This window comes from Typopeltis vanoorti, chromosome 3, assembly GCF_054136105.1.
Source record: "Typopeltis vanoorti isolate ZY-2024b chromosome 3, IOZ_Tvanoo_1.0, whole genome shotgun sequence".
Lineage (NCBI taxonomy): Eukaryota > Metazoa > Arthropoda > Arachnida > Uropygi > Thelyphonidae > Typopeltis > Typopeltis vanoorti.
In genome coordinates this window covers 152,945,682-152,973,307 of record NC_143551.1, presented here as the reverse complement: position 1 = coordinate 152,973,307, position 27,626 = coordinate 152,945,682, and the positions used below count along the sequence as shown (strand labels likewise).

The window sequence follows — 27,626 nt, the reverse complement described above, 5'->3', positions numbered from 1 at the left end:
CACTAACGAAGAGTAATCAATCAAGATTGAGAAGTCACTTGACACAATGTATTAAATTATCTCTTCAACTTGTTTGTTGTTTTTCCGAAACGAAGGAGAAAATAAATTTTCTCGCGACATCTATAAATAGATAAATCTTTAAACATCTTTTATTTCTGAAAGGAAATAGGTGGAGCTCCTTTCTCCCTAAGTTTTTTTCATCAAGACCTTTCACTCAGTGCATAAATCTTGAACGTTTGTATTTTGATACGCTGTCTCTGTCACTTTCGGACTTTTTAAAGATCCAAACATTTACTTTGCTATTAAATAATAATGAATATTTATTATCACATCCTTTAATCAGCTTCCTTGCTAACATGAAGCTTTTTTAAACTCTTTCTTCGATTATTGTGATTCATATACCCATTGAAAATTCACATATGAAAATTACCAGAATGTTTCAAAAAATAAAATGCATCACACAACCCAATAGATAACTCCATGTGGAAATTTGTAAAATTTCCCTGCCCCAACGGCATTACCGATAGAATAATAAAGCTACTCCCAAGGAAAGCCATAATTCATCTAGTTAATATCACCAATTCCATTTTAAGATTCCAGTACTTTCCCACAGATTGGAAAATTGCGGACATTATACCTCTGAAAAAGCCTGGTAATAACCCACAACTTCCCCAAAGCTACAGGCCCATCAGTCTTCTTTCCTGCCTCGGCAAAGTAACAGAAAAGGTCATCCTATCAAGACTACAATCAGCAGTGGACAAACAGAAAATAATTCCAAATGAGCAATTTGGGTTTCGCAAAGCTCACAACACAGTGCAACAAATTCACCGACTAACAAAACATATCACGCTGGTTTTAACTGGCACTGCTGCTGTATTTTTAGATGTTGCCAATGTCTTTGATAAGGTTTGGTATCAAGGCCTTATCTTCAAACTAATTGAAAACAATATCCCAATTAAACTAGTTAAACTTATATACTCATACATTAGTGAAAGATACATGCAAGTAAAACTCAACGGAATTGTGTCGTCAAGGCGCAAAATCCTGGCTGGAGTACCTCAGGGCTCTCTCCTAGCCCCAATACTTTTCACAACTATCAGACATCCCTCTTAACTCAAGAACAACCATTACGCCCCTCTATGCCGACGACACCGCTATTCTGGCAAGGTCTCTCAGCCCACGCCTAGCAATCACTAGACTCCAAGGAAGTATCAACACGCTAGAAAACTGGTTCACCAATTGGAGGATTCAGGTAAACCCCCTCAAAAGCTCAGCTTTGCTGTTCTCAAGAAGAAAGGTCTGCATTAAAGAAGACATCTTGCTCTCTGGTCAAAAGATTCCATGGCAATCAGAGACCAAATACCTTGGGTATTGTTGGACAAGAAACTCCTTTTTAGCAAACACATCAATCTCATTGGCTCCACGATTTCCAAAGTCATTGCACAGCGCTACCCAATGATCAACCGCAAGAGTAAATTAAACTTACAAAATAAATTACTACTTTTCCATATAGTCATACCTCCAGTTATTACCTACTCCTCACCAACATGGAGTCACACTTCACGATCAAACATTTCAAAACTACAAAGAATCCAGAATAAATGCCTGAGGATGATTCTGGACGCCCCGTGGTTTATCAGAAATTCACAGATTCATCGAGAAACCGGCATTCCATACATTTCTTCTCACATCTGCGATCTCGCAGAAAAATTCTTCGTCAAGTCAAGTTCACATTCAAACCCGCTGATCGTACAAGCTGTCAATTACAATGAAACAGATTACTACAAATATAAAAGACCGAAGGCTATTCTACTCCCAACTGATCATACCTAATACAACTTCCCCCAGAGTGCGAGTTTAATCGCTCACAAAACTCCCTTTCTCAAATAACTCTCATCACAGACAAAGGGGAATACGAAAAGCACTTTTGCTTCACCCATCCTGCAGTAGCGTTAATGGTTAAATACATCACACATGAAAAGTCATTTGCAGGAAGGGTGAATAGATAAAGAGAGCAGTTGGATTATCTGTTTGCTTATACGAATGTCAGATGGAATCACAATGTCACATGACTGCATTTTCAGGTGCAAGATGGTAAGTCTATTGCAAACATGCTTATACGTATAGTGTTCATCGTGATTCGATTTCTGTATGTTAAGCGAACCTTACTGGTAGAAGTCGTTAGCTGGTAGAAGGTGCAGAGTAACGCCATGTTTCGGAAACAGGTTTGAATTTCGTGTAATGTTTTCATAATGGCAGATTCTTGACTACCTACCTCCAACGAAGGAGGTGAAACTCTGGCAAGTTATTTTCCTTTGTTTTATTCTTTTTATTCTTCAACCAACGTTATTTTCGCGGTTTCTTTTACGCCGAGATGGATGCTGTGGCATTACGATGGGGAAAACGCATAGACATATTTCGAGATGTGTACCAAAGTCAATTATATGTATATAAAAAAAAATAAAAAAATATAAAATAAAAAATATAAAAAAATCTCAGTCCGACCACAATTCGAAACAGTGTTGATTAAAAAAATAAAATAAAATAAAATGAAAAATAAAAAACACACGCAAACAAAACAAGCATTTACGATCCTCTTGAGAGCATTGATTCCCAAAGGTCTTTAAGGGGTACGAGGCTTTAATTATCTTATTTATTTATTTATTTTAGTCATCATATTTTCACAGATAAGTGCAGATCTATTTTATAACTAATTTTTCAGCAACTAAAAGATCCCAAATGAAATTTTAAACAAAATGTGTGTCTTAATTGAGTGACCTCCTTCAGGGATCTGCCTGACAGTGCGATCGCGTTCTAACAGCGTGGTTCGATTGTTTGCATTAATGTTTAAATTCAAATAGTTCAAACCACGTAGTTGGAACTCTGAACTAAATTTCAGAATCATTCGCATCTTAAGTTGTAACAGCACTCAGCGATTATTTTACCACTTTACACTCATCTATACATGTTTATGCAACGAGTTCTCATGTTGACGTGGAGCCCCATCAAAGGTTATGTATAACAATATGTATAGCACCGGATTTCACCAAAATAGCTTCTTCCCAACAGAAACAATTTTATTCGTCTCCTTAAACATTTTTTTTTAATATTGATTTATTTAATTATATTTTTTATTTTTTATTTTTCATAAATTAAAACTTTAAAAGGGGTATGCGGGTACCGAAAGCTTGGGAAATAATGTCTTAGAGTTTGCAACACTCAAGTATTGCAATATAAAGGAATCATGTTGAAGATTTGTATTTTCTCAGTCTTTTTCGAAAATTTTAAATATTCCGACTACACTGCTTACTTAGCTATAAAACAAGTATTTATTATACTTTCTTTTAAAAAGTTGCTTGATTATTTACTAAATGACATTAGAGTACAAAACTAAGTTTTAAGATTTAGCCTACTGTGAACTATATATTACATAAGATGAAAAGATAATAACGAAACAAATCAGGTTTCATACAAAATTCAGTGCAACTTCACGATAAAAGAAAAGCGAAGGATAATACAGCAAGCTTTGAAATGAAAGTATTTAGAATAGCCTTGAATTAGGAGGTGTTCAGATCTATTGAGATTCGAGATTAACTGATCCGTTGAAGAAGATTACTTTTCCTTTAAAAAATCCTTTTCCTTTAAGGAAACGTGTGTGCAAAAGTCAACTCTCCACAGAGGAAAAGCAATCGATGCAGAAAATTTTCATTTTTTTTTTTTTCGTTCTTCCCTCCCCCTCTTCTGTTAGTGGTATAGCTGCATACTTGCCATCTTGCTTACAAAGTAGTTATGGAAAGGGACCAAGGGCGTTTTTCCCACTATGAGTTAAAACCGGTTTCTTGTCTACCGGAAGGTCATTTCCCCATACACAGAAGAAAGACTCAGCCATGTAAGGTGTACAGCGTCATCGAAAGAAGGAGATACACCACGTCACTAGTTCCCATAGACCGGATGTGTCAAACTCGGACTGTTCACAAGTTAAGAGACTAACAATGGGTAAGTTCGCTGAAAAATTGATTATATTCGTGTTAAAATTTATAGAAATATTAAAACATCGGAATTAGTATTATTGGTATTACATATTCAAGTCATAAAAACCATACAAATGCTCGCAACTTCTGTATACGCTTCTATTCCATTCTAATTCCTGTATATCAGTCCACTATTTCAAAAGTTAAGTATTCAGGCCTAAGAAATTAGCACTCTTCTTGTACCTACAAATATCTAACATTACGTTAAAGGGCAAAGAGTACATAATTTTTCTTTTTATCATACGCCACTGGTTATCGTTGGAAACCTCCATGGAGTAATTTCATCTGTACTAATGCAAAGAAAAGTGTTACGCGATAAATTGTCTACGGAATAAAAACAAATTGCTTTCCTAAAGGAACCAAAGTTTGTTCCTTTGGAAATGAAATATAATTTTTAAATTTCATTTCTTCCAGATTTAATCGTTCATATAACTGTCACCAACCGATCAAGTATTTTGAATACATCAGCTAATAATTATTACAACCGTACAGATTGTTAAAATATTAACTTTCAAGGTATATAAAATGGATTTTCAGTTGCTTGCGTGTATGAAGCCATACCTAATGAAAAGTTGCAGCAGATCTCACTCACCCACCCACCCACCCACACACACACAGAGTTCGCAAAAAAGTTCTCTGATTCCATGTCGGCTTTTATAATATTTGTCCTCTTTTTAAGTAATGATATCATATTCATCTTGGTAGGATGGGCTACATAAAAATTTGAATGTTCCACAGAAAATAGTACTGGTCCTGTGCCATCTTCTGCCAAAACTAGGAGTGCAAAATGCACCACCAGAATAAGAAATTATTCTCCAAGTCTTGTCTATTTGGCACAACTCCAGCATCACTCGCGATGTTTGTGCTGGCTAACTGGAAGAAACCATCCTTTGCCACACTTTTAAAGAGAGAGAGAGATTTTTCAAGTTGAAGTTCTTTCAATTGTGGATATATTAATGAACAATATCGTTTTTATCTATATTAACATAAGAGTGATATATACACAGTTAATATACCATAATAAATGGTATAAATGAGTTCGTTATTAAACAGCACCAGACATTCCTTCAGAAAATCGCCGCTGATGATGCAATGTCGACTGCAGCTAATGTATCCAGTATTCGTTTTTGTATCCGATAGTAGGATGAAAATGATTTGACTGAAGTCATTCTGCTTTGCTAAGAAAATAGTTCTTGAATACTGAAGGTATATGGAAGGTTTTTTTTTTTTTTTTTTGCTTTTTTGTAAGGAATGTATAATTTTTGAGTTGTGTTCTGACTGTATTGACATAAGAGAGAGAGAGAGAGCGTATGGACAACGATTTTATGGAATTTGCCAAGAAAAGTTTTAAAGAATCAAACGATAGTGCAACATTCAGGAATTACAATTTAAAGTATGTCTGTCTATTGCTTCATTAATTAATCTGGTTATCTCAATTCGTATATGCATTTATATTACGGACATTAATAACTCAGCCAGATTCTATTAGTCCCTAGTTAGAAAGCATAATTACAAATCTCTTTCAGTATGCGAACAATTCTTATCAAGGCTTTTCAGTGGAAGATGAGTTGGCTGTCAAGAGAAGGTGGCAAGGTTTTTCCTCCTGAAAACTTGAGTTTTTCATTTCACAAACCTGTCAGCATAACACACACATATATTTCGAGTGAAACTAACCACCTTAACCTAAAATTATGGTTACGAAAGTAATCTGAATTGGATGTGGTCCTTAAGGGCGTATAAATGGATTATTATTATAATATATTATGCATTTATATTATAGGCAAGAAATTTTGCAGGAAACTATACTGTGAAAATTACTGAAATATTAAAAGGGGAAAAATTAGATTTCGCGGTCTTAAAATTGGCGTATATAATGAAATCTTTAAAGATCAAAGTAACACTGGATCAATTTACATTTATCAACTGTTTTTATATATACACATTTTTTTTCTTTAACAAATGAACTTTAGGAAAACATCTAAAGAACATCAGAATTATTAAAATTTTAACTTCAGAGTGTTTGTTATCATTTGATACTCTTGAGATATTAATATAACGAATATAAATTTACATAAAATTGCATTGGGATGATCAAATCACTGCAAATTGCAATTTCATGTCCACAGACGATGTGCAACAGAGAAGGTACCAGACAAAAATTTTGCTTAGCTCTAATGCAGTTGCAGAGTACACTTCTGTGTTTATAAATAAACATACATAATACCATCTATTTTACTGTCTCAATTCATTAACATTCAAATGAACTCATCATACTCGAGAAAAATTCATTCACTCTGTCCTAACATTCTTTTATGTAAACAAAATATTTCATTGCTACAGCTAAAGAGGTGTAATAATGAAAGTTCATTTTATGCTGATTTTTTTTTTTTTTTTCAAAATTATCCAGCAAATATTCTACGAATCATGCTTTTCAAAATGCCAGCTGCATTCATCCAGCCAGGTGCAAGTTGTATTGTCTGAAATAGCCTTGGCCAACACCTTAAAATAAAGTCATGACTATGTAACCTTGAGTGATCGTGCAAAAACTTTTGAAGTAGGGAGGTGGGGATTTAATTCTGAATTCCTTTCAAACAGTGTTTGTAATTAATCTTAGTCTACCAGCATTTGAAATTTCTGTGATTCTACTGAAATTCTTGAAAGTTCTGGTGTGATTTTAGTCGAATATGATAAAATTTTGACATTAATTTGTCCTTTATGGAGGACAAATTATTTGTCCTCCATAAAGTTTACTCTATTATTATTTTTTCATTTGTAAAGTTGTATTATATCATTCTTCTAAGAAAAAAATGAAACTATGGAAACTCGAGTTTGCATTAATTTTAAAATGATTATGAGACGTAAATGTATTAATATTTGATAATACCTGGAAATAAACTTAATGATAACTAACTACAGTTATACGAAAAGATGAATTGATAACGAGTAATTTTAAATTAAAAACGTTTGGTGTCTTAAAAATGTTGTAAATATAGACAGAAACATTTTTCATCTTATAGTATAATAAATGGATTATTGAGAACATTAGGGAACAAAAAAGGGACATTAATATTCACTTTGAAAATCTACAGTTTGTGCATTTTTAGGAAAGATGTAAGAAGGCGCTATGTTGCAAATAAATAAATAAATAAAAGAGATGAAGAAAGAACCAAGACATTGTTCTGTGAGAAAAAGTAAACTGGGAATGGGCGATGGTGTGATTGATGTTTCTTACCTGGTTTAAAATTTCTGCCGAAAATAATACCTCCATTACACGAGTATATGATGAAAATAATCAGAAATTCAATCTATCAGAGAGAGAGAAGTAAATTGGCAAACGAGAATAGGATGACGTTAATCAATACACGTATCCCTATCTTTCATGGAACCAAAATGTTTTGAGAACTTTTACAAGAATTGTTTCGTGTGAGAACGCATTTAGAACTACTACGGAATTAATAGCTATTCAGAAGAAACTTTTGTTGGTTACCTGCCCTCTCGTATATTCTCTTGTTGTCATGAAATTTGTCTACAGACTCTTAACAGCCTCATTCTACTCACTTATGTGGTATCTACAAAACAGACTTGAGAAATATAGTAGGACTATTAAACCTGTATAAAGAAGCCTAATGGATTGTGAATTCTGATGTAATTTTGAGATAATTATTTCTGAATTATTGTCACCTTTCTTCAGTCCTCTTCATCTCTTATTAAATTAACAAACTTTGAAATATGTATTTTAAGATATTTTCAAATTTATTTTTCTACGTTTTTAAAACGATTTCTTGAATAAAAAGTAACATCCCTGAAGGGAAAAAAAAAACATTTATAAACAACTCAATTACAAAAGAATTTTTTAGGCAACATACAATCCCAGCATATTTCAGTACAATCATTGGAAAAGCAACTGTTCTTCTTTTTATTATTCATTTGTTTATTTTGATATATCACCTCTGGAAAGTATACAGAACTGATTGTATCCTACAAAATTCAATATCAAGACTGTTATTAAAGTATTCATCTTTCTGTTTCAAATCGTATATTATGAGATTAAGTATGTTTAAACTATAAAACATTCAACTTTCCTAATTAAAAGAAACACAAGTATTAACCACAGTGAAAATTATTTAATTGTAAATATTTCATCCTAAGTATCTTAGGACATCATCAGTACAGTAGTTTAAAACAATAATAGGAATAACATACAGTTAGGGCGCATGATTACAATAGAATCTCATTAAACGTGCATAACGTGTTATAAAAAAAATAAAATAAAATAAAATAAAAATTAATTATTTAACACAATTTTGTATGACAATTTCCCATACTTTTGGAATAGTAAGAACGTCGTTGCGGTTTAAGTTTGGTCTGTGTAGTAGGACTTCAGAACTTTCTTTGTATAAACGTTCATGTTTATATAAAGATCTATGTAAAAGTTTAGACTTTTCCCAATGGATCCTATGGTTTGGATTTTCAATTCCATGTTGAGAGAGGCCAGATTTCTCCGGTTTAAAAAGACGAATGTGGTCTTGATGTTCCGAGATGCGTTTCTGAACAGACCTACCTGTCTGTCCAAAGTAAGACAATTTCATCCTAAGATACTTAGGATGAAATATTTACAATTAAATAATTTTCACTGTGGTTAATACGTGTGTTTCTTTTAATTATGATCGCACCACAGGTTTCGTTATTTAAAAAAAAAATCAACTTTCCGAAATACATATAATTAGGCGGATTAAAGATAACGTGATTTATAGTAGCTGACATTGCAAAGACTATTAAAGCTACAAAGAAGCAATTGCTGAGTAATACTTTTTCTTGGAGCTGAATAATCGATTCAAAAGCAGTGAAGAAGTAGCAGTAGCAACATCCTTCCCTGATTTTAAATACACTTGGTAGAGCAACGCCCAAGTAATTTGATATGCCTAACATGCAACACCTCCTACACTTTTTGATTGTTATAGAACCAAAATGTTTAAACTATAAAACATTTAACTTTTTGTTGGTGACTTACGAGCTGTGACTAATCTGCATCGATTTGCCACTTCACTGACAGCTAATTGATTGAAAATCTTGATTATTGTTAAGATTTCCAATTTCGTCAATCGTTATACATTTTTGTACAACCTTCTTTTCCAGAAACTTTCGCTATACTGTGATATATAAATGTATGTCTTTGATGAATTTCTGTGTCTGCTGCATCTTCAACTCGCAAACTCGAATGACTACTATTGTTCTTTCTTGTATTTATTCATCGCATCGGCCAAGCTCATGTTAATTCAGTAAGGCAACAAGTGATTAGTTGTCAAGATGATATTCATTTATGTAACAATCGACTTCCTGTTTACAACTATGTACATTCAACAGGTACTAATAAAATAAAACAAAATAAGGTTAAATAAAGCATTGCAAATTCTTTCTTACTTGATCTCGTAATAGGAATGCATCAAGTAAATTTAATTCGTTTCAGCAATAGGAATGGGAAGACTTCATCTGATTGAAATAAGTATTTTACTGTTTTTTAGTGGATGTGCAAGAGCTGTGATCATGATCGGAACATCATAAAGCCTTATAAATTACTTTGGGTTGCATGGAGTACGACTTTCCAAATATTTCAGTAAACGAAAGAAAAAATCCTCTTCTTCCTTAAAAGGTTATCGACCTCTGATCTAAGCAAGTGGAAAACTCTTACCTCCGTTTGGGTTTCTCTCTTTGCAAAGTTAATTTAAATATACCTGTAATATATTTGAATTTAATATATTTGGTGCTTCGTTAGGCACTAGCACGTAAAGTTTTATTATGTTACTAGACTTAGTAACATAACTTTATTATGTTACTAGAAATAGGCTGACAAGAAATGGTGCTTAGTTATGCAAATATCGGAACTAGTTTAAAAAAAAAAAAACATACAGACAAATCGGCCCTTCAGAACACACGCAATTTACACACAAAAAATACTAGTTGTGGTGGTGGGCGGTAGATGGCGTTGATGGAGATGATTCGTAGTAGAGGTTCGGTGTAGTGGTTGAGACAGTTGTAGGTGTCCTCCCGCGATGAGTCTTCGGACTCCTTGGAAGTATCAGGAATAATAATAATAATAAAATAATCGAGCGAGATTTATCTTTCGCATTGGAAAAGAATTGATGGCGCAAATCGGAATATTATTTAATAAAGTTTTAAATCACCCAAAACTGCAATATGAATTTAAAAAGTAAATTCCTGAATCATGTATCATCTGAGACTTTGGAACACTTAAACCCATTAACACAAAAAAAAAAAAAAAAAAAAAAAAGAGATGTGAGGAGGTTGCTCTAGTAGGATTGATTATTTATTTATTTTGTAATATTCGCCTTATGGATATCTTTCTTTCCTGTTCTGTTTTCCGCTATGAATAAATAGTCATATTTGAACTATTTCATTATTTAAATAAAAGAAGAAGTTGTAGGGTTTCAATACTTTTTGATACTTTTCCACTTCACGTATTATTATAAAGCATCGTAAAAAGAGGGCGCAGAAAGACAGTCTTTGATAATATTTAATCTTAATTCCAAATTATAATAATAGACCACTCGTATTAATGGGAAAGATGTCTTTCTTAAATATCCATTTTTAATTCATTAGATAATTACCTACAAAGAAAGAAAAGAATGTGAGTAAAGTCCAAAACAACTTCAAATTGATATTGTGAATGCTTAAAGTATTTAATCGCTAACAATATTTTAGTGTTTAATTGCTAATAATGTTTAAAAGTGCTTAATCGCTATCACGTTGACTTATCCACTTAAAAGTTTCTAAAACTCAGCGAATTTCTCTAGTAAAGTCCCCATAACAAAACACTCTCTACATGGGTAATTCATATTATAGTATAGGTTGTTAATATTTTGGTGGTTTTTTATATGCAAATGAAAACTAATTTAATTATACTGACATTTACAACGTTCTAAGTTTTATGGCAGAAATTTTCTTCCAGTAAAATAAATGCGTGACATAATCCTTAAAGATTAACACTTTACAAGTTTTCTTTATACTTACCGAATGTCTGATTTCATTATAATTAATCTGTTTGGTTTTTTATAAGAAAAAAAAAAGTTTAATATTTTTGCTATTCATCAGTTCTAAACCTGAATGTTCTGTAATAATAATTTCAAAACTAGTTGTTTTTATCGCCCACGTACACACATACACATATATTGACCTACTTAAAGCCGCTGTAAATGTAATGTTAAAACCCACACTTGAATTTAAATTCTTGGAGTTAGACATTTCACAAAAAGATTTTACAATAAGAAGGCATGATTACATTTAGATTATTGAAATATCAATAGCCAATATCAGACCACGCTGTGTCATCTGTTGATACTAACAATGCACCATCAAAGTTATATTTGTATCCTATTTGCTGATACTTTGAATCAAAGCCACATTACGTAAATTTTGTATCATTCGTAATTATTTTTGCTTCTTTCCAAAAAAAAAAAAAATAATAATAATAATAAGACTACTTTAGCACACCGAGAGTGACAGCATCTCAATGGACAAAATTCTAACGATGCAGCAGGAAGGTCTTTGCTGTCTTTCTGTTTCCTTGCCAGGAATCAGTAACATTTTATTACTGCATTACGATCTGTCAAATGTAATGATTTTTTTTTTTTCAGCGTAAGCTTTTGCTGTTAACGTATCTGTTACATTCATTACTTCACGTCACAAGCACACAATAATAGTGATACCAGAACTAGTCCAGTGCTGTTCTAATTGATTTCTCTATATGACAGTTGACTATTAACAGACTTTTAGCATTCTGCATTAGTATAGTTATAAAGCAACGAATGCTCATAAGCTATTTATACTTCATTCTGGAAACGACACATGGTTTATGCTACTTTAAGCCTCCAGTTAGCATGTTGATAATAGGTATCTCTATTTTGACCACTGTAAGCCTTCAGAAGAGATTCAATGCGTTAGAAAATCGATTTCAGGAGATTCTAAATACTACAGGCATCCTGCATTCATTATATCCAAGCGGATATGATGAAATCGTACTGTAAATTGCTAGGTAAAACAAAACATCTTCCTCTTACATACAGTATTGCTTTATTTCAGCATAAAGGAATAGCTTATATTTTCTTTTAATATATATTAAGCTTTCGTATCATCGAATATAAAATAAAAATATACCTTTTAATAAATTTATATATTTATATCCTTAAAGATTACTGCATTATATCGGTAAGTATGATATTTAACTAGAAAGAAAACTGCCATGAATAGTTAGACTAGTAATCCAAAAACATTCTATTCCCATTTATTTGAGTACTACTGAGTTGTGATTTCTAAGTAATTTCACAGCTATAGGAGCGCTTGTTGAGAAATTTTAATTAATACAGACATCACGAATTATTAATTTATAAAATTACATTAATATTTCATTGAAATGAACTAAGACAAACCATGAAAATTAGTTGTCGGGGATACTCAGTTATGCTAAATACTATCGTTTTCTCAGTTTATTATTTCACGTTAAACGTATCAAATAGCACACCGTATGTATATATATATATATATATATATGTGTGTGTGTGTGTGTGTGTGTGTGTGTGTGTGTGTGTGTGTGTGTGTGTGTGTGTGTGTGTGTGTGTGTGTGTAGAAAGTATTTTACCTTGGGTATAATAAATGTTAAAGATACCAAGCTATTTTAAACCTGGTTTTTACTCCATTTCCCAAGTAAGCAAACAGACAAACAAGTCAAGCTTGCGCCTGCAAGTGATGCAAGTCTAGCTGACCCTGCACGTAGTGCAAGACCAAGGCAACTCATGGTAAAAGTAGAACAAGCTCTGATCACTAATCTTAATATTTACCCATAATGCAAAGCACATCTCCTGGAGAAGATGTGTGATGCTTTGTATTAAAGGCAAGGGGCCACTACCCAGACCGGTTTCAACCTTTATTGAGATCTCATCAGTGGGAGCCAGGCTAGAAATACCATAATAACTTTATATATATATATATATATATATATATATATATATTAAGGAGACTGTATATTTAGCAGGTACTATAATCCGAAGTTTCAGTTTATGCTTAACTATTATAACAGCATTTAATAGTAAATAGTACTGACACCTTTTGTTGTTATTCTTATTATTATTGTTTTATTTTTTTTTTTTCAGATCATCTCGGAATAAAAGCATTTTTAGTTATTTTGGTAAGTAAAGTTTACTAATACTCAGTTTATTTAGTTCAGAAAAATTCTATTTGTTGTCTTTAATTTATGGTGTCTGGTAGATGCTTTTTGGTAATATAATACCTGGTGCCTACTTAGTGTTCAACCGGCAATTTAAAGCAAAAATGGTCGTTTTGCCTCCTTTGAAAAGCGCCAACTGCTAAAATGAATTCTATGAATACTTATTTCCCAACCATAAATAATTACATTAAATGTAATTATATATGCTGGAAGCCTGAAGTGGCTTGAAATGTTTGGTCTCTAGACTAGTCACCGGATTATGTAAAATAATATAAAAATAAATCATAAAATCCAGCTATTCACGGTATTTGTTCCAAAAGTTATTTTGGCGGAGCAATAATGAAAAACAGTTGAATAGCAAGCTGAATTTTGACCAAATAGGAGTTGCCCATCCAAGTTCGGCTTCTAATTACACTTTCTTGAATATTAACAAATTAAATGATTTTGTGATGTCTTCATTTTAGTGTAATGACGACACTGGCATCATCATTTCACTTCCCTAGTTTTTCTCATGTCTGTGATCTCCATTCTTCGACTCTGTTTTATCTCTAATCTAATTCTCTAATTCATATGTTTTTTTATTTTATATTCTAATTTCAAATTTAATTGCCATCTTCAATAAAGACTGTGCCTAAAATATTCAAATATGTTACCTATAAAACAGATAGCATATCTATCTAAAATATGCCTTCCCCCCCTATTTTCTAGGTTCACTACCGGAATGCAGTAGATATTTTCTGTTTCTCTATTTTCATAATTATTTTTTTCTCTTTTATTGCTTTTTTTTTTAATTTTTTTTTCTTTTTATTGCTGATTTCTACATTATATTTGTCACAGCCGTTATTTATTTTAGCCAGAAATTTTCAGAAATTCATATCATCTACAATGAGCAAAAATAACTAAGCTTCCAATTTTTAATACAACATTTAATTTAAAATGTAGTCCATATAGATCACAAATATGGTAGCTCTCGATTCTAATTACAATTTGCTACTAAGTCAGGAAGCCATTTTTTCTGATTTATTTTTAAAATTGTTCCTCTTATGGGGATTTCAGAAAGAAGCATGCTCTTAGCATGCTTCCTTCTGATATCAACTTTCCGATATGAATCCTAGTTATACTCATGATTTATCGACTATATATCATAAGAAATCCGGTTCCTGCTAACTCCTTTGGTCAATTCAGCTTATTCTTCGGCTTTTGTGTGTGTTATACCAATTTGTAGAATTTTCTTGAGTGCTTGCGTAAATCTTTCCTGCACCACCCGATAGAGATATTCTTCTATTTTTATAAATTGATACAATTAGGACTCTAGGCTACTGATAATTGGAATTGACTAATTAGCTAAATTTCTTAATATGCAGTTAGTCACCGTAAACTTTTTATATCACCACATTTCAACTCGGATAGAATATCATGAAAATAAGAGTGGAGGAGTTATGATATATATAAAGCTCAGGCCAGAAAAATAATGAGTATTTGTGCGGAAAGCTAAATCAGAGTATGAAAAACGTTGACCATGCAAGCTAAAGGTGATCCAAAAGAATTTTATCGTTATGTCGCAAGCAAAAGAAAGAATGGATGAATGTGAAAGAATAACTTTATCGAATGCAGATGGTGCTCGAGTGATTGTCGGAAGCTAATGAGATTGTTCAGTTAATGAGCTCACTTTGCTAAGATATATCAACCAGGTGTATGCAATAACATAGTGCACAGTGCTACTGCTACATTGGATGAAGAGTTAGAGGTTCATGAAGATGAGGTTGAAGGCTGTTACATAACCTGGATAAGAATTTATCTATAGGGACAGATGGAATATCAGCCCGTTTGGTAAAGGAATGTTCACTCGAATTGGCTAGGCCTTTCACATGTTTGTGAAAGGCCTAGCCAATATTGATGAGTCTAATGAGTCTCAGCTCATGAATGATACCACAGGAATGGAAGGAATGTATGATAGTTCCATTGCACAAGGGTGGTGCAAAAACTGATGTGTCTAACTACCGACCTATCAGTATCTCTGGTGTGGTAGTGAAGAGTTTAGAGAAGTTGGTAAGAACTCGCATACAGAAATGGGTAGACAAACAAGATATAATCTGCAAGAAGCAGCATAATGTTGGATTTTTCTAAGGCATTTGATAGGATAAAACACGAAAGGCTGTTACATAAACTGGAGAATATGGGATTGGAATATAAACTCTTGACTTGGATCTGGGGAAAGTGGACAGACAGATATCAAAAAGTGGTATACAGTGGGTGTGAATCTACCAGATTTAAGGTGATCAGTGGCGTACCTCAGGATTCAGTCCTTGGGCCATTATTGTTTAAGCTATACATTAATGACATCAGGAAGGATCTAAAATTCAGATGTGCAATTGTCTGCCGATGATGCGAAGATAGGCAGGGCAATCAGGGATGCTACTGATATTCAGCACTTACAAAATGATTTGAATAGGCTGGAAATTTGGAAAAACGAAAATGGCTATCACTTTAATGTTAATAAGTGTAAAGTTGTGCACTTTGACGTTCCAGCGGCATATTATATTGTCGGGGTTATGCGACAAGAAACTAAAGAGGCAAGGGATCTTGGTGTATTGGTGGATAAGAATTTAAAGTTCAAAGGTCACATAGCAAAAGTTGCAAATACAACTCAGAGGATAACTATGATGATGAAGCAAACCTTGACATGTAAGGATAAGGAAGTCATTTTGCTTCTTTATAAGGCTTTGATAAGACCACACCTTGATTATTGTGCACGGATTTGATCTCCCGGGTTCCAAGGGGATAAAGAAGTTGTGGAAAGAGTGCAAAGAAGGGTCACAAAGATTATATCCGGATTATGGGATTTAGATTATAAGGACAGATTGCGAGTATGTGGATTGCAGATTCTGGTTAACAGGAGAAAGAGGGGGTGATATGATAGATGTCTATATACTTTTAAATGGATATTGTAGGATAGCTTTTGATGAAATTTTTCGTTATATGGAAGGTGGGGAGAGAACACGGGGACATCCATGGAAGTTAAATTTATTTGCAGTCAAGAAAGGGGTAAGAGCTAGGTTTTTCTCCCAGAGAGTAGTGAGTGAGTGGAATAGTTTGCCTTTAAGAGAAGAGAAGGTATGACAGCTGGTCTCTCTCTCTCTCTCTCTCTCTCTCTCTGTGTGTGTGTGTGTGTGTGTGTGTGTGTGTGTGTGTGTGTGTGTGTGTGTGTGTGTGTGTGTGTGTGTGTGTGTGTGTGTGTGTGTGTGTGTGAGAGAGAGAGAGAGAGAGATTTATAGCCTCCCTCAATGAGTCTTTGACTACCTGTAGGTCTTTGATGATAAAATAATAATAATAATAATGTATGCGCTCTCTTTTCTTGTTTTATTTGTTTTCTCCTTTCTAAGCGACTTTATGCATTATTTAAAGGAATTCAAACGCCAGTTCTTTACAGTCGAAGGCAACAGGTAGGATATAGTACAATATCCTATACTAATATCCTTAGTAATCCCTATAAGAGGAGGAGAAAGAATAAGAAGAATTAAGAAAAAATGCATCCTTGTTGACATAGTCGTTTGCTGATTCTTTCAAAACCATCTTCTCTTCACTTAAATTGTCTTTAGTGTTTACCTTAGTTAATACATGCATTCTAATATTTAGCTTAATTCTAAGAAACTCTTGAGATTTTTGTTTATTCAGATTATGAAAAACCCCTCTTTTCCCAAAAAAGTTTATCTAAAAAAGGATCAACGTTTTACAGAGGTCTTTTATCAATTTCTGCTTTCTAAATATCCTTTGTATACGACTTGAGGCTATTGATCTATAAGCTTTCTCTTAAATTCTTGATAATGATTCAGAGTGAGGTTAGCAATACTCGTAATATAATACCTGGTGCCTACTTAGTGTTCAACGGGAAGTTTATAGTAAAAATGCTCGTTTTGTTTCCTTTGAAAAGCGCCATTTGTCGAATATATCCCAAGGCACGAGTTCTTGCCGCATCAACGATATGTTCAAGAAAGCAATGATCTGGCTATGCTATGGCATGAACAAAGAATAAATATAATGATATCGTAAGAAGCGAGATATTCATCCAAAGACGCGGAGTACATTATTTATAACAGCTTATGCTTGTATTTAAAGGTTTTAATTTTTCACTGTTCGATTTTTAAATAATGAATAAATAATCTCTTACACATCTATTTTCATAATGTGAATTAAAAATGAAGTACACTAGTCTCTATTGCTTGAAAATTACTAATGGAATGAATGAGATTGCTTTGTATTCAATCAATAACATTATTTCGCAATCTCTAAACGATCAGAGCTGCTTGGATTGAGTTGATTAGAATTAGTGCCGTTGCAAGGTCAGAGGAGCGTAAATCGCTTTAAAGATTGAACTGACTAAAATTACAGAAATTGCATAAATATCCCTGGCTAAAAGGCTAAATTATGTCCTTGAATTGCATTCATAAGATTTTTTTTCTTGTCCTAATTGTGTAACTAGGAAGTGAACTAGAAATTCATATTATACAACAGCACCATGTGAACAGTTAAAAAAGCAGTCGTAATTAAATAGACATGATGAAATGTATAAAGCTGTTAGAATGAAACTCTGAAATATTCCGCTGCTTCTAGTAGCAGAATATAATTGGATGTAAATAACACACCCTTAATTTATACTGAGACTTAAGTTTTTCATACGTTAAATATTTCTTTCATGACTTAAAGAGATATTTAACACACGCGCACTCAATAATTGTATAAAATTACAGGAATGGTGAATTTCATAATATTTGCACTGAACTTTCATGGGTAAAAAAGATCTTTTAATTAACCTTTAGAAACGAAAGAATAGCTTTTCATAATACTTGATTATACAGTTAACATGATTAGGTTTGTGAAAGAGGCGTAGTTAGAAACCTGCCTTAAAACCACCTTACCGACCATTATGGATCAAATACGCATCCTCATACGCTTCGTATCCATCATATATTTCAGTGTAATATCAATGGTATTACAATTTTAATATGCACTTCGCATCCATGATAACATTGATGTCTATAGACGTCTTGGCCGGTAGCGTGGTTAGATAAGAGGAAGTTTTTTATACTATTAGTAACAAAAAAATCAAATACGATGTTGAAATTCGCTAAAATAACTACGACGCATCGTTGTGTAGTGATCATTTGCATAGCAGCTAAAATACATAGAAACAAAGCCGAATCAAAGCATTTTTGATACTCCATAGAGGATCTAAATTTGAACTTATCCATGTCATATTCAATTTGGTCATTTCATATAAAATGTAATCATTACATTCAGCTGTTTTATTATTATTATTATTATTATTATTATTATTATTATTATTATTATTATTATTATTATTATATAGGGAGTCAGACTCATCGAGGGAGGCCACATACTACACACACCAGCTATCACATACTTATTCTTGAATTCATTCACACTGCTTGCACTCACAACATCCAATGGCAATCCATTCCAATCACGCACCACCCTCTGAGAGAAAAATCTAGCCCCCATTCTTGGCTACCTTCATTCTCAGCTTCTAAGGATGCCCTCTTGTCCTTTCCCCACCCTCCATAAAGGGTCATACAGGACTTCAAATGACCCTTTCAGAAGTTTCTAAGTCTCAATCATATCACCTCTCTTTCTCCTGTTTATGTTTACTAGTGTCTGCAGTCTACAAATTATCAATGTCTTCATAATCAGTATCCACAATCCGGTTATCATTTTTAACACTCTCCTTGTACTCTCTCCAATATATCAGAATCACAACGGTAACCAGGAGACCAGACCTGCGCACAATAGTCCAAGTGAGGTCTTATCATGGCCTTGTAAAGAGGCAAAATAACATTCTTATCTTTACATGTGAACGTTCGTTTCAGCATTACAATTATCTTTTGATTTTTGTAATGCTATTTTAATTGTAATGCTATTTTGTAATTTGCAATCTTTGCCACATGGCCCCTAAACTTCAACTTCTTATCTATTAACACTCCAAGATCCCTAGCCTCATCAGTTTCTTATATCCTAATCCCACCAATATAATACGACATTGAATATCTAATCATGCCGAAGTGAATGTCTTTACATTTACTTTACATTTATCAACAGGTAGTCATCACATTCATGCTTTTGTTTCGTTCTCTTGTTACATATTTTTTTTAATATTTTTTCTCCAGTCGTTCAGTAAAATCTCCTAACACTATGTATGAGCTATAGGATCTTGTGGTATCGTATATATATATATATATATATATATATACATACAGGGTGTCCCAAAATTCACGCAAGATTTAAATTTAGCGCCATTTGTGCGGTAAAGTGTTGCTAACGAGAAAAAAAAAAGACAGCGTGACAGCTGACAGTTCAGGGTTATTAAAAATGGAGCGCTACACGAAAGAACAACGCATTTTCATTGTTGAGCAATATTTTAAAAATAATGAAGGTTTGGCAGCTACAGTTCGCATTCGTACAAAATATGGTCGGAATAGTGATTTAACTTCATCAACTGTGAAAAGATTAATTAAAAAATTCAAGGAAACTGGATCAATTAGTGATCTTATACACTCTGGCCGTCCTTCAACAAGTCGTTCAACAGAAAACATCGAAGCAGTTCGTGAGAGTGTTGCTGAGAGTGCAGGAACATCAATTCGGCACCGTGGTCTTGAATTGGGCATTTCGAGAAGCTCTCTACAGCATATTCTCACGAAAGATTTGCATCTTTATGCTTACAAAGTTCAATTGACCCAAGAACTGAAGCCTACACAGCACACACAGCGAAGAGAGTTCGTTGAATGGATTATGGAACAACAACAAGTGTTCGAACAAAATCATCTTCAGCGATGAGGCTCATTTTCATCTTGATGGCTTCGTTAATCGACAAAATTTTCGCATTTGGGGTTCAGAAAATCCACGAGTGATTGTTGAGAAACAAATGCATCCACAATGTGTCACTGTTTGGTGCGGATTTTGGGCTGGAGGCATCATCGGTCCATTCTTCTTCGAAAATGCGGCTGGTAAGGCAATAACAGTTAATGGTGCTGGCTATCGCGACATGATAATCCAGGTTTTTTGTGCCTAAATTGCAAGATATGGATGTGGACGACATATGGTTTCAACAAGACGGTGCCACATGCCATACAGCCCGAGAAACAATTCAATTACTGCATGAGTCATTTCCTGGTCGTGTAATTTCCCGTTTTGGTGATCAGAATTGACCGCCCAGATCATGTGACTTAACGCCGTTGGACTTTTTTCTTTGGGGTTTTTTGAAGTCTAAGGTTTATGCCAACAAGCCCACGACCACCCACGCCTTGAAAGAGGAAATTGAGCGCTGTATCAACGAAATTCAGCCACATTTATGCAAAACGGTCATGGAAAATTTCGACAAAAGAGTGCGTATGTGCCAGCAAAGCTGTGGAGGCCATTTACCCGATATGCTATTCCATGCATAACCCTATACTGTATACTTTATGAATCAATAAGAAATTACAATTTTTAATTAAAAACCTGTGTTTTCTATCAAATTTACTTCTTGCGTGAATTTTGGGACACCCTGTACATACATTTGTCTAATTTCAATTACGTATTTTTCTCTTTGATATTTGTACTAAATATGGTATCGGATCTGATATTCTTACATGCTTAGGCATTTATTTTGAAGACTTATTTTCTTAACAATAGTAATTATTAATTATATTTAAAAATATTTTTAGAATTACTATATATTTATACAGGGTGACCCATAAGCCACGAAGGAGTTTAAACATTTAATAACGTTTTTATTTATTACTTATTTTTTTTTTTTTTTTATTGTAATGAAATACAAAACCTGGAGTTTTTTTATTAGTTTAAGTTATTGTCATTTTAAATCCCTTCGTCGCTTATGGGCCACTCTATATTACTCGACCAAGTACTCCTGTTAGGAAAATCAAACCATCGTAAATGGGACTATCGCTATAAATTCGGTAACACACACACACACACACACACACACACACACACACACACACTAACACACACACACACTCACACACACACACACACACACACACACACACACACACACACACACACACACACACACACACACACACACACAAAATATTCTTAGTTTAATATTGCTTATTAAAATTTTTTTTTCTGTTTAGGTGTTCGCGTTGGTGGGAGCAGATATGATGCGTAAAAGCATAGTCTTTGACTTAAAGACTCCGAAGGTATTCTACTGTCCTCAAGACAAACCGAAGAACTTAGAAAAAATGATTGTCAAAGCCCGGCCTATCGAAAAATTGTGCGAGTTCGATGGAAAAGGACTACCCAAGGAATATAAATCAGACTGCTATAATGATATTGATGAGAGTGAGTACGCCTGCGAAGAAAAAGACAGAATTATGGTAAGTCAGAGTGATGCTTATATTGAAATACTCATTGTGGTTTTTGCAGATGTCATCCTTTGTCTCGCAGTTTTTAGATTTATTTTAAAGAGTAGAGTTTTTATTTCTAAGCAAAACCTGACGTTTTTATTTTTTTAATTTTTCAATACAACTAAACCGCATTTTCGTTTATATTGTGTTAAATTGTGTTGCATGCTTCTAGATGTTTTCTCGTTTACATTGCGTAGTTACATAACCAGTACCGAATTGATGACTTGATTGTATAAAAGTAACTTCTGAACGCACATCGGAATTTTGTTCACAATTTTGTTCGCAATTGTAATGAAATATTCCAACCAATATCTTCGTGTCTTGCGCATAAATTTTTAACGCCTGAGGGAGGGCTAGTGGTTATTATTATTATTATTATTCGTGACACCTCCAAGGAGTCCGAAGACTCATCGCGGGAGGACACCTACTATACAACCGTCTCCACCACTACACCGAACCTCTACTACCAATCATCTCAATCCACCGCCCACCACCACCACCACAACTAGTATTGTTTTTCTGTAAATTGCGTGTGTTCTGAAGCGCCGATTTGTCTGAATGCAGGATGAAAAACCCGAGTTTCCAGGAGAAAAAAAACCTGCTATCTCCGTATGATAGCAGGAAGGCTAACTCACCTTCAATTGAAGAAGTCCACATAAAGATTCCTCCCGTCACGACGAGAATCGAAATTAGGCCTATTCCAGTCGAAGAGCGTAATGTACCATCGTTCTTCCAATTGCGCTACGGAAGCGTAACTTAGGGGGTTATGCAATAATAAGCAGGAACTGAGCCTAGACATGTACATGTAATAGAATGACTTCTCAAAAATTCTTCAAAATTCAAAAAAAAAAAAAAAATTCCCACATTTGGTTTATGATAGTTTCACTACACTTGAATTTGTATGTGAGCAATAACTGGTCTACATAGTTTTTATCTAAAGTGTCTTTAGACCTTAAAATCTGAAATAGTTACTGTTTTACTTTCATTTTGCATTTAAGCTAATACGAGTTATCTCGTATTAGCTTAATATCTCGTAGTTATCTGTTTCGAATAAAAACAGGAAAAAAAATCTTAATTCTTTCAAGAAATGATTTAATAATTAATATTAAATCAACCAAGAGCTTTTTGAATCGTATGTCTTTAATACAATTTCTTATTTTAACTTTCATCTAAATATACCTTTTCTTTTATACCAACGGCGATTTAACTTTTTTTTTCCAAATATATAAGTCGAAATATTCAAATATGAATAATTTTCCAGTCTTTTCAGTGAAATAAATACTACAATCTCTTAAAAATAATAAAACTAACTGGAAAATATATTAACATATTTTATGACATGTCAAAAGACATCAGATGGGCAGCATTTTAACGTATCACGAAAAGATTTCACAGACCGTATTAGGCCTACGGTTTGCTTGTTGTTGTTGTCATGAGCGCAATATGCTTATTGACTCTATACAATAACTGGTTTTCCTTTTAATTGCGCACTGAGCCTTTCGTGGCTGAAGATTCATTCGCTGTTGTAGTTTATCTCTATATGTTCGTTCTAATAGGAAAGCAAGTTATATTTTGCTTGACATCTGATAGTTTTAGTTATTTTATCTGTTATCTTTTTTTAATAATAATTTGCTCTGTATCTAATATGACTGATTTAATTGATTAATTTAATGTTTTGTGTTGTTTCTTAAAATCAATCTTGGATTATATGTTTATTGTATGTTAGTGAAGTGTCGAAATAATGAAATCAAACCACTTACTGAAATGGAATGCTAAATTTAATTTCTCACGTTCAGTTTTTTTTTTTCTGAATAATCAGTAATAAAAATAAATACAATAATCTTATGAACATTCACATAAGTATAACACAGCTGAGTGCAAATATTTATTAGAAAGTACACTGGCAACCTCGGAGATTCTGAACATAAGTCAAGCTGTTGGAGATTCATGGTGTTGACAGAAGTTTTGGACGTAAGTGTTGATTTCTTTACACCATATTTCTATGACGTCACATTCATGTTAACATCTATTTACATGAAGTTCTATACCGAGAATTCTTGATTAGATTTCTTTGTAATCCATCTTATGCGAAGAAAAGTAACTGCTTGTAGTCTGAATCCCTAAGTAGGCAAGAAAATAAGAGTGTTATTTTCTTGACATTTGCATTTCCATTTATTATTACTTAATAATTACAGGTAATATTCACAGTGTTTATTCACAGTGTTTGCAAATTTATATTATCATTATTATTATTATACAGAATCAGGTCGCAGTTCCAAAAACTCATATGTCTGAGTGAAAAATAGTAGGAAACTGAAACGAACTGCATATTATTGGTTAAATAACAGACAATTTGTTGAGGTACAAGTCGTACAAGTTGTTCAGATGCAACACCTATAGCAACACAGAACAGGTTGTTCAGGAACAAGTTGTAGGAACGCAGAGAACAAGTTTTCTTGTGTGTTGTCTTAGCGTTATGCGGCAACAGCAGACATGTACAGCAGTTCTTCCCATACAAATATGAGCATGCTATCGGTTACAGAGGCAACAAAGCGCGCTTAAAATCCCTTCAAGGTTTGTAGCAGGGCAAGCCGATACATTATCAGTTTCTGCATTATTATGTCATTATCCTTGACACGACTGCATAGGAAAAAAACATCTGCTGGGATTAAACAGTCAAGCAGAGAAATGCTAGTTAAAACTATGTATAAATGCACACAAGCAACATTTCACTTCCTGTGAAATCTGTCGTTGTTGTTCTGAAAGATGTTATCGATGCTCCCACACTGCCAGTGCGAGAACTTTCTTGTGTGTGTGTTTAGATAGAATTTTATATATTATAATAATTTAATAATTAATTAAATAATAATTATCACTTTTTTTTTTCTTTTCCTTTTCTTCAGTTGCGTATCCATCCACCGAACGATACAGAGACAACGACTTTCGCTCCAACCACTCCAGCTTCTAAGCGAGGATACAAGAAGAAAACACACTGGTCATAGATGGCGCTAGTTGTTATACCGGCGAAAGGCGGATATATAAATGCAGAGAAATCTAGATTTAATCAGATAAGAAGCTTTTCAGTTTGATCTGGAATTTTATTTCGTGTAAGTCTTATGACCGGTGTCTTGCATCGTTTTCGCTAATGAAAGACATTTAATATTTGCATACTACCAGATTAACTGCTTTAGACTATTCTATTTATTAAAATCATAGTGATAATATATATATGCATATTTAGAACAAGGTTATTGGTTAAAATCTTAAGAAGGTTAGCAGTAATGGTTTGCTGTAAAGGAACAATAAACTTCCTCTTTTGTAAGAAGGTTGTAATGTGTCCGGTGTTACTTAAACCACCGACATTCATTTTGAATTCACTCTAACAAGACGATGTTGGTCAAGTAGTCTTATGCTTGTTTCGCTTATTGTTTTGTGTATTCTAAATAATAACTTATACTAATTTCTTTGCAAAAAATATGCTTTTTTTTTCACTGTAATGAATACCTCATAAAATTTTCATTAATTTTAAAATCATTTATATATAAACATTTGGAACTAGAAGAGCTGGACGATTTAAAATTTATTCTGCAACAAGAATAATATGAGAAGTTTGCAATGATCTCGTGACTGTGTACAATGAAAATGCTGTTGTGATTGGACAGTCCCCCACCTCTCTCATTCAACTACACAAAAATTAAGATGCAAACGAAACATTCGGAAAAATAATTGCCCTATCATATTACTACCAAAATCTAATAAGGCTCTTCGATACAATTGTTGCTAAGTAGCAAACTTAGCAATGCCCTAGCAAAATTTATGAATTATCAATTTTAATTCATCATATAAGAAATACGGAGACATTTTATATCACTGGGTGTTTAATTTCTCATGCTGGAGAGGGTGAACCTATTTCATTATCTGACGAATGTCTTAAAATAGTTTCAACAATTTCAGTCAGTATTGACAGCACCCTTTGATTGAGGAAACCCGCGATTCGAATCATTTACCAGAACTTTTCAACTGAAAGTGAGTTAGTTGATCTCATACAGATATGATAAAGTTTAATCCTCTCGTGTAACTCTGTTTTTTTTAATCCGCAAATCAGATAAACCGGCTAGAGAACATACCTAGTTGATAGATATGTTGGACCAGTTTCATCTTCGCTGTTTCGGCATTTTCCTTATAAGTTCCCCATATTTAATCTCCCTTATGCAATTGTCCCCCCTCTATCCGTTAAGGATAGTCCAGAGAATCTGGACTATCCTTAACAAGCCCCTTGTACTTACACTTTTTATTGAGGACCCGATTTATGTCGCGATTTAAGACTGAATTTCTTTTTGTATGTTTTCAAGCCGGCTGGTCTCTTCTGAATGAAAAATCCAAATAATCCTAGAGAATAATTCTTATATTTCCAAGAAATTAATATAGCTAAGAGAACAATATGTAATTTTTTTTTACCAACCAAAGGTCACATGTGGCGTCATTCTACATAGTCTGTTAGGTATGTCAGTTGAGCATCCTCTGTAGAACAGTTACCAGGATTAACTGTCCTATCATAGCGTTAATTAGGTTTATATGAAGCAAAGTTAATTGGCCGTGACAGGCCATTCAGTCCGATATACTAAGTGGAAGATGAGATAAGTCCTCATTCCGTATGAGCATGGGGAAAAATATTACATTAATAAAAGTAATAAAGAATAAGCATAATCATTAGTAATAATAAAAACACCGTGCTCGGTTGAGCTTGAAAATATGTTGCATATGAGCAAATAGAAAAAAATCACTCAAACGCCCAGCTCTATACCGATAAATATACAAACCGCCCATATTCATTTATTATTTTGTCTCTTTCGTAATGATATCATTTTCCTCAGTAGATAGTGTTGCAACTAACAACATTATGGTGCAGTTATTTAAAGTATCATCCATTATTTCGAAGTATTATCATCCTGCTTCATATCAGAAGTACGTGATATTAAGTTGATCTTCCTGAATATTGGTGCTAATTGAATATTGCTGTTAATTTTGGACCAGATTTTGCAAACTATTTATCTGAGAATAAACATGATTTTGAGCATTATTTTTGTGGCAGCTATTAGATCTATTAATATCAGGGATATCACAAATCTAGTTTTAGTCGGTGATGTTCTGTTGTATTTAGCAAATCTAGTAAATAAAGTGATAACTGAACTGTTTCAATGTTTATTTGTTTGAACATACAACAAACACTCAAATATTTTTGTGGTTCAACAACGACAATCCAATATAATGTGTGTTTTCAGAGCATCTGGGCAATAACAAAAACAAGAGATTGGCCATTTCGATCTTTTGTTCCAGATCATTCGACAATGATCTGGAAAAAATTCAATACTTTTTAAATATAAAATTTATATTCAATACAAAACATATACACAGCAAATATTGAAAAATCAAATGTAAATATTAAATTTTTAGCATCTTACATACACGTTTGACATGGCACATTATCTCATATTTTTATATAGATAGATATATTGTTATTGTACATTTGCAGTACAAGCACATGAAACGTAAAACGATTACTAATAAAGAAAGAATTAAAAAATATTTCAGTAAAATTTTTTAGTAGAAAAAGTAAAAACTTTCAGTAAAAAATATTTTCAGTAAAAGAAGTTTAATAACAATTTAATGTAATGGATGTGTTTCAATACTGCTACACCAATATCAGGTGAAATATTTGAAACTGCGATTCTTAGATTTCTACTTTGAAATGAAACTTATATGAATAAGCATATATTTACTAATATTCATTAAGCGCCGAAATACACAGGAAGCAAAATTTGTGAACCCGCACCAATGTGTGATTTTTTCCATTAAAATATACAAATTAACGAAAAATAAATAATAAAAATTAAATACGTTTCTTTTAAGATAAAAAAAATCTACTTAGTC

At 33.2% G+C, this 27,626-nt stretch overlaps 1 protein-coding gene and 1 long non-coding RNA gene across 2 annotated transcripts in view; one reads left to right on the top strand and one right to left on the bottom strand.

The window, feature by feature from the left end:
- The first annotated feature begins 3,883 nt into the window (after window positions 1–3,883).
- On the top strand, window positions 3,884–26,870 carry LOC150108666 (uncharacterized). Its single transcript, XM_090416141.1, has 4 exons — window positions 3,884–3,996; window positions 13,196–13,230; window positions 21,423–21,665; window positions 24,599–26,870. Exons 1-4 carry the CDS (start codon window positions 3,993–3,995, stop codon window positions 24,695–24,697), a joined length of 381 nt encoding a protein of 126 aa, XP_090272267.1. The 5' UTR covers window positions 3,884–3,992; the 3' UTR covers window positions 24,698–26,870.
- LOC150108664 (uncharacterized) overlaps window positions 23,456–27,626 on the bottom strand; it is a 245,673-nt gene continuing 241,502 nt past the window's right edge. Inside the window, exon 3 of the long non-coding RNA XR_016550676.1 lies at window positions 23,456–23,815. This is a non-coding gene — a long non-coding RNA (uncharacterized LOC150108664). The remainder of the gene's footprint in view (window positions 23,816–27,626) is intronic.

Bases quoted from the DNA above. Each gene is read 5' to 3' on its own strand.
- LOC150108666 (XM_090416141.1), top strand. The intron at 13,231-21,422 runs GTAAGTAAAGTT...TTTTCTGTTTAG, and splicing joins AAGCATTTTTAGTTATTTTG to GTGTTCGCGTTGGTGGGAGC. The intron at 21,666-24,598 runs GTAAGTCAGAGT...CCTTTTCTTCAG, and splicing joins AAGAAAAAGACAGAATTATG to TTGCGTATCCATCCACCGAA.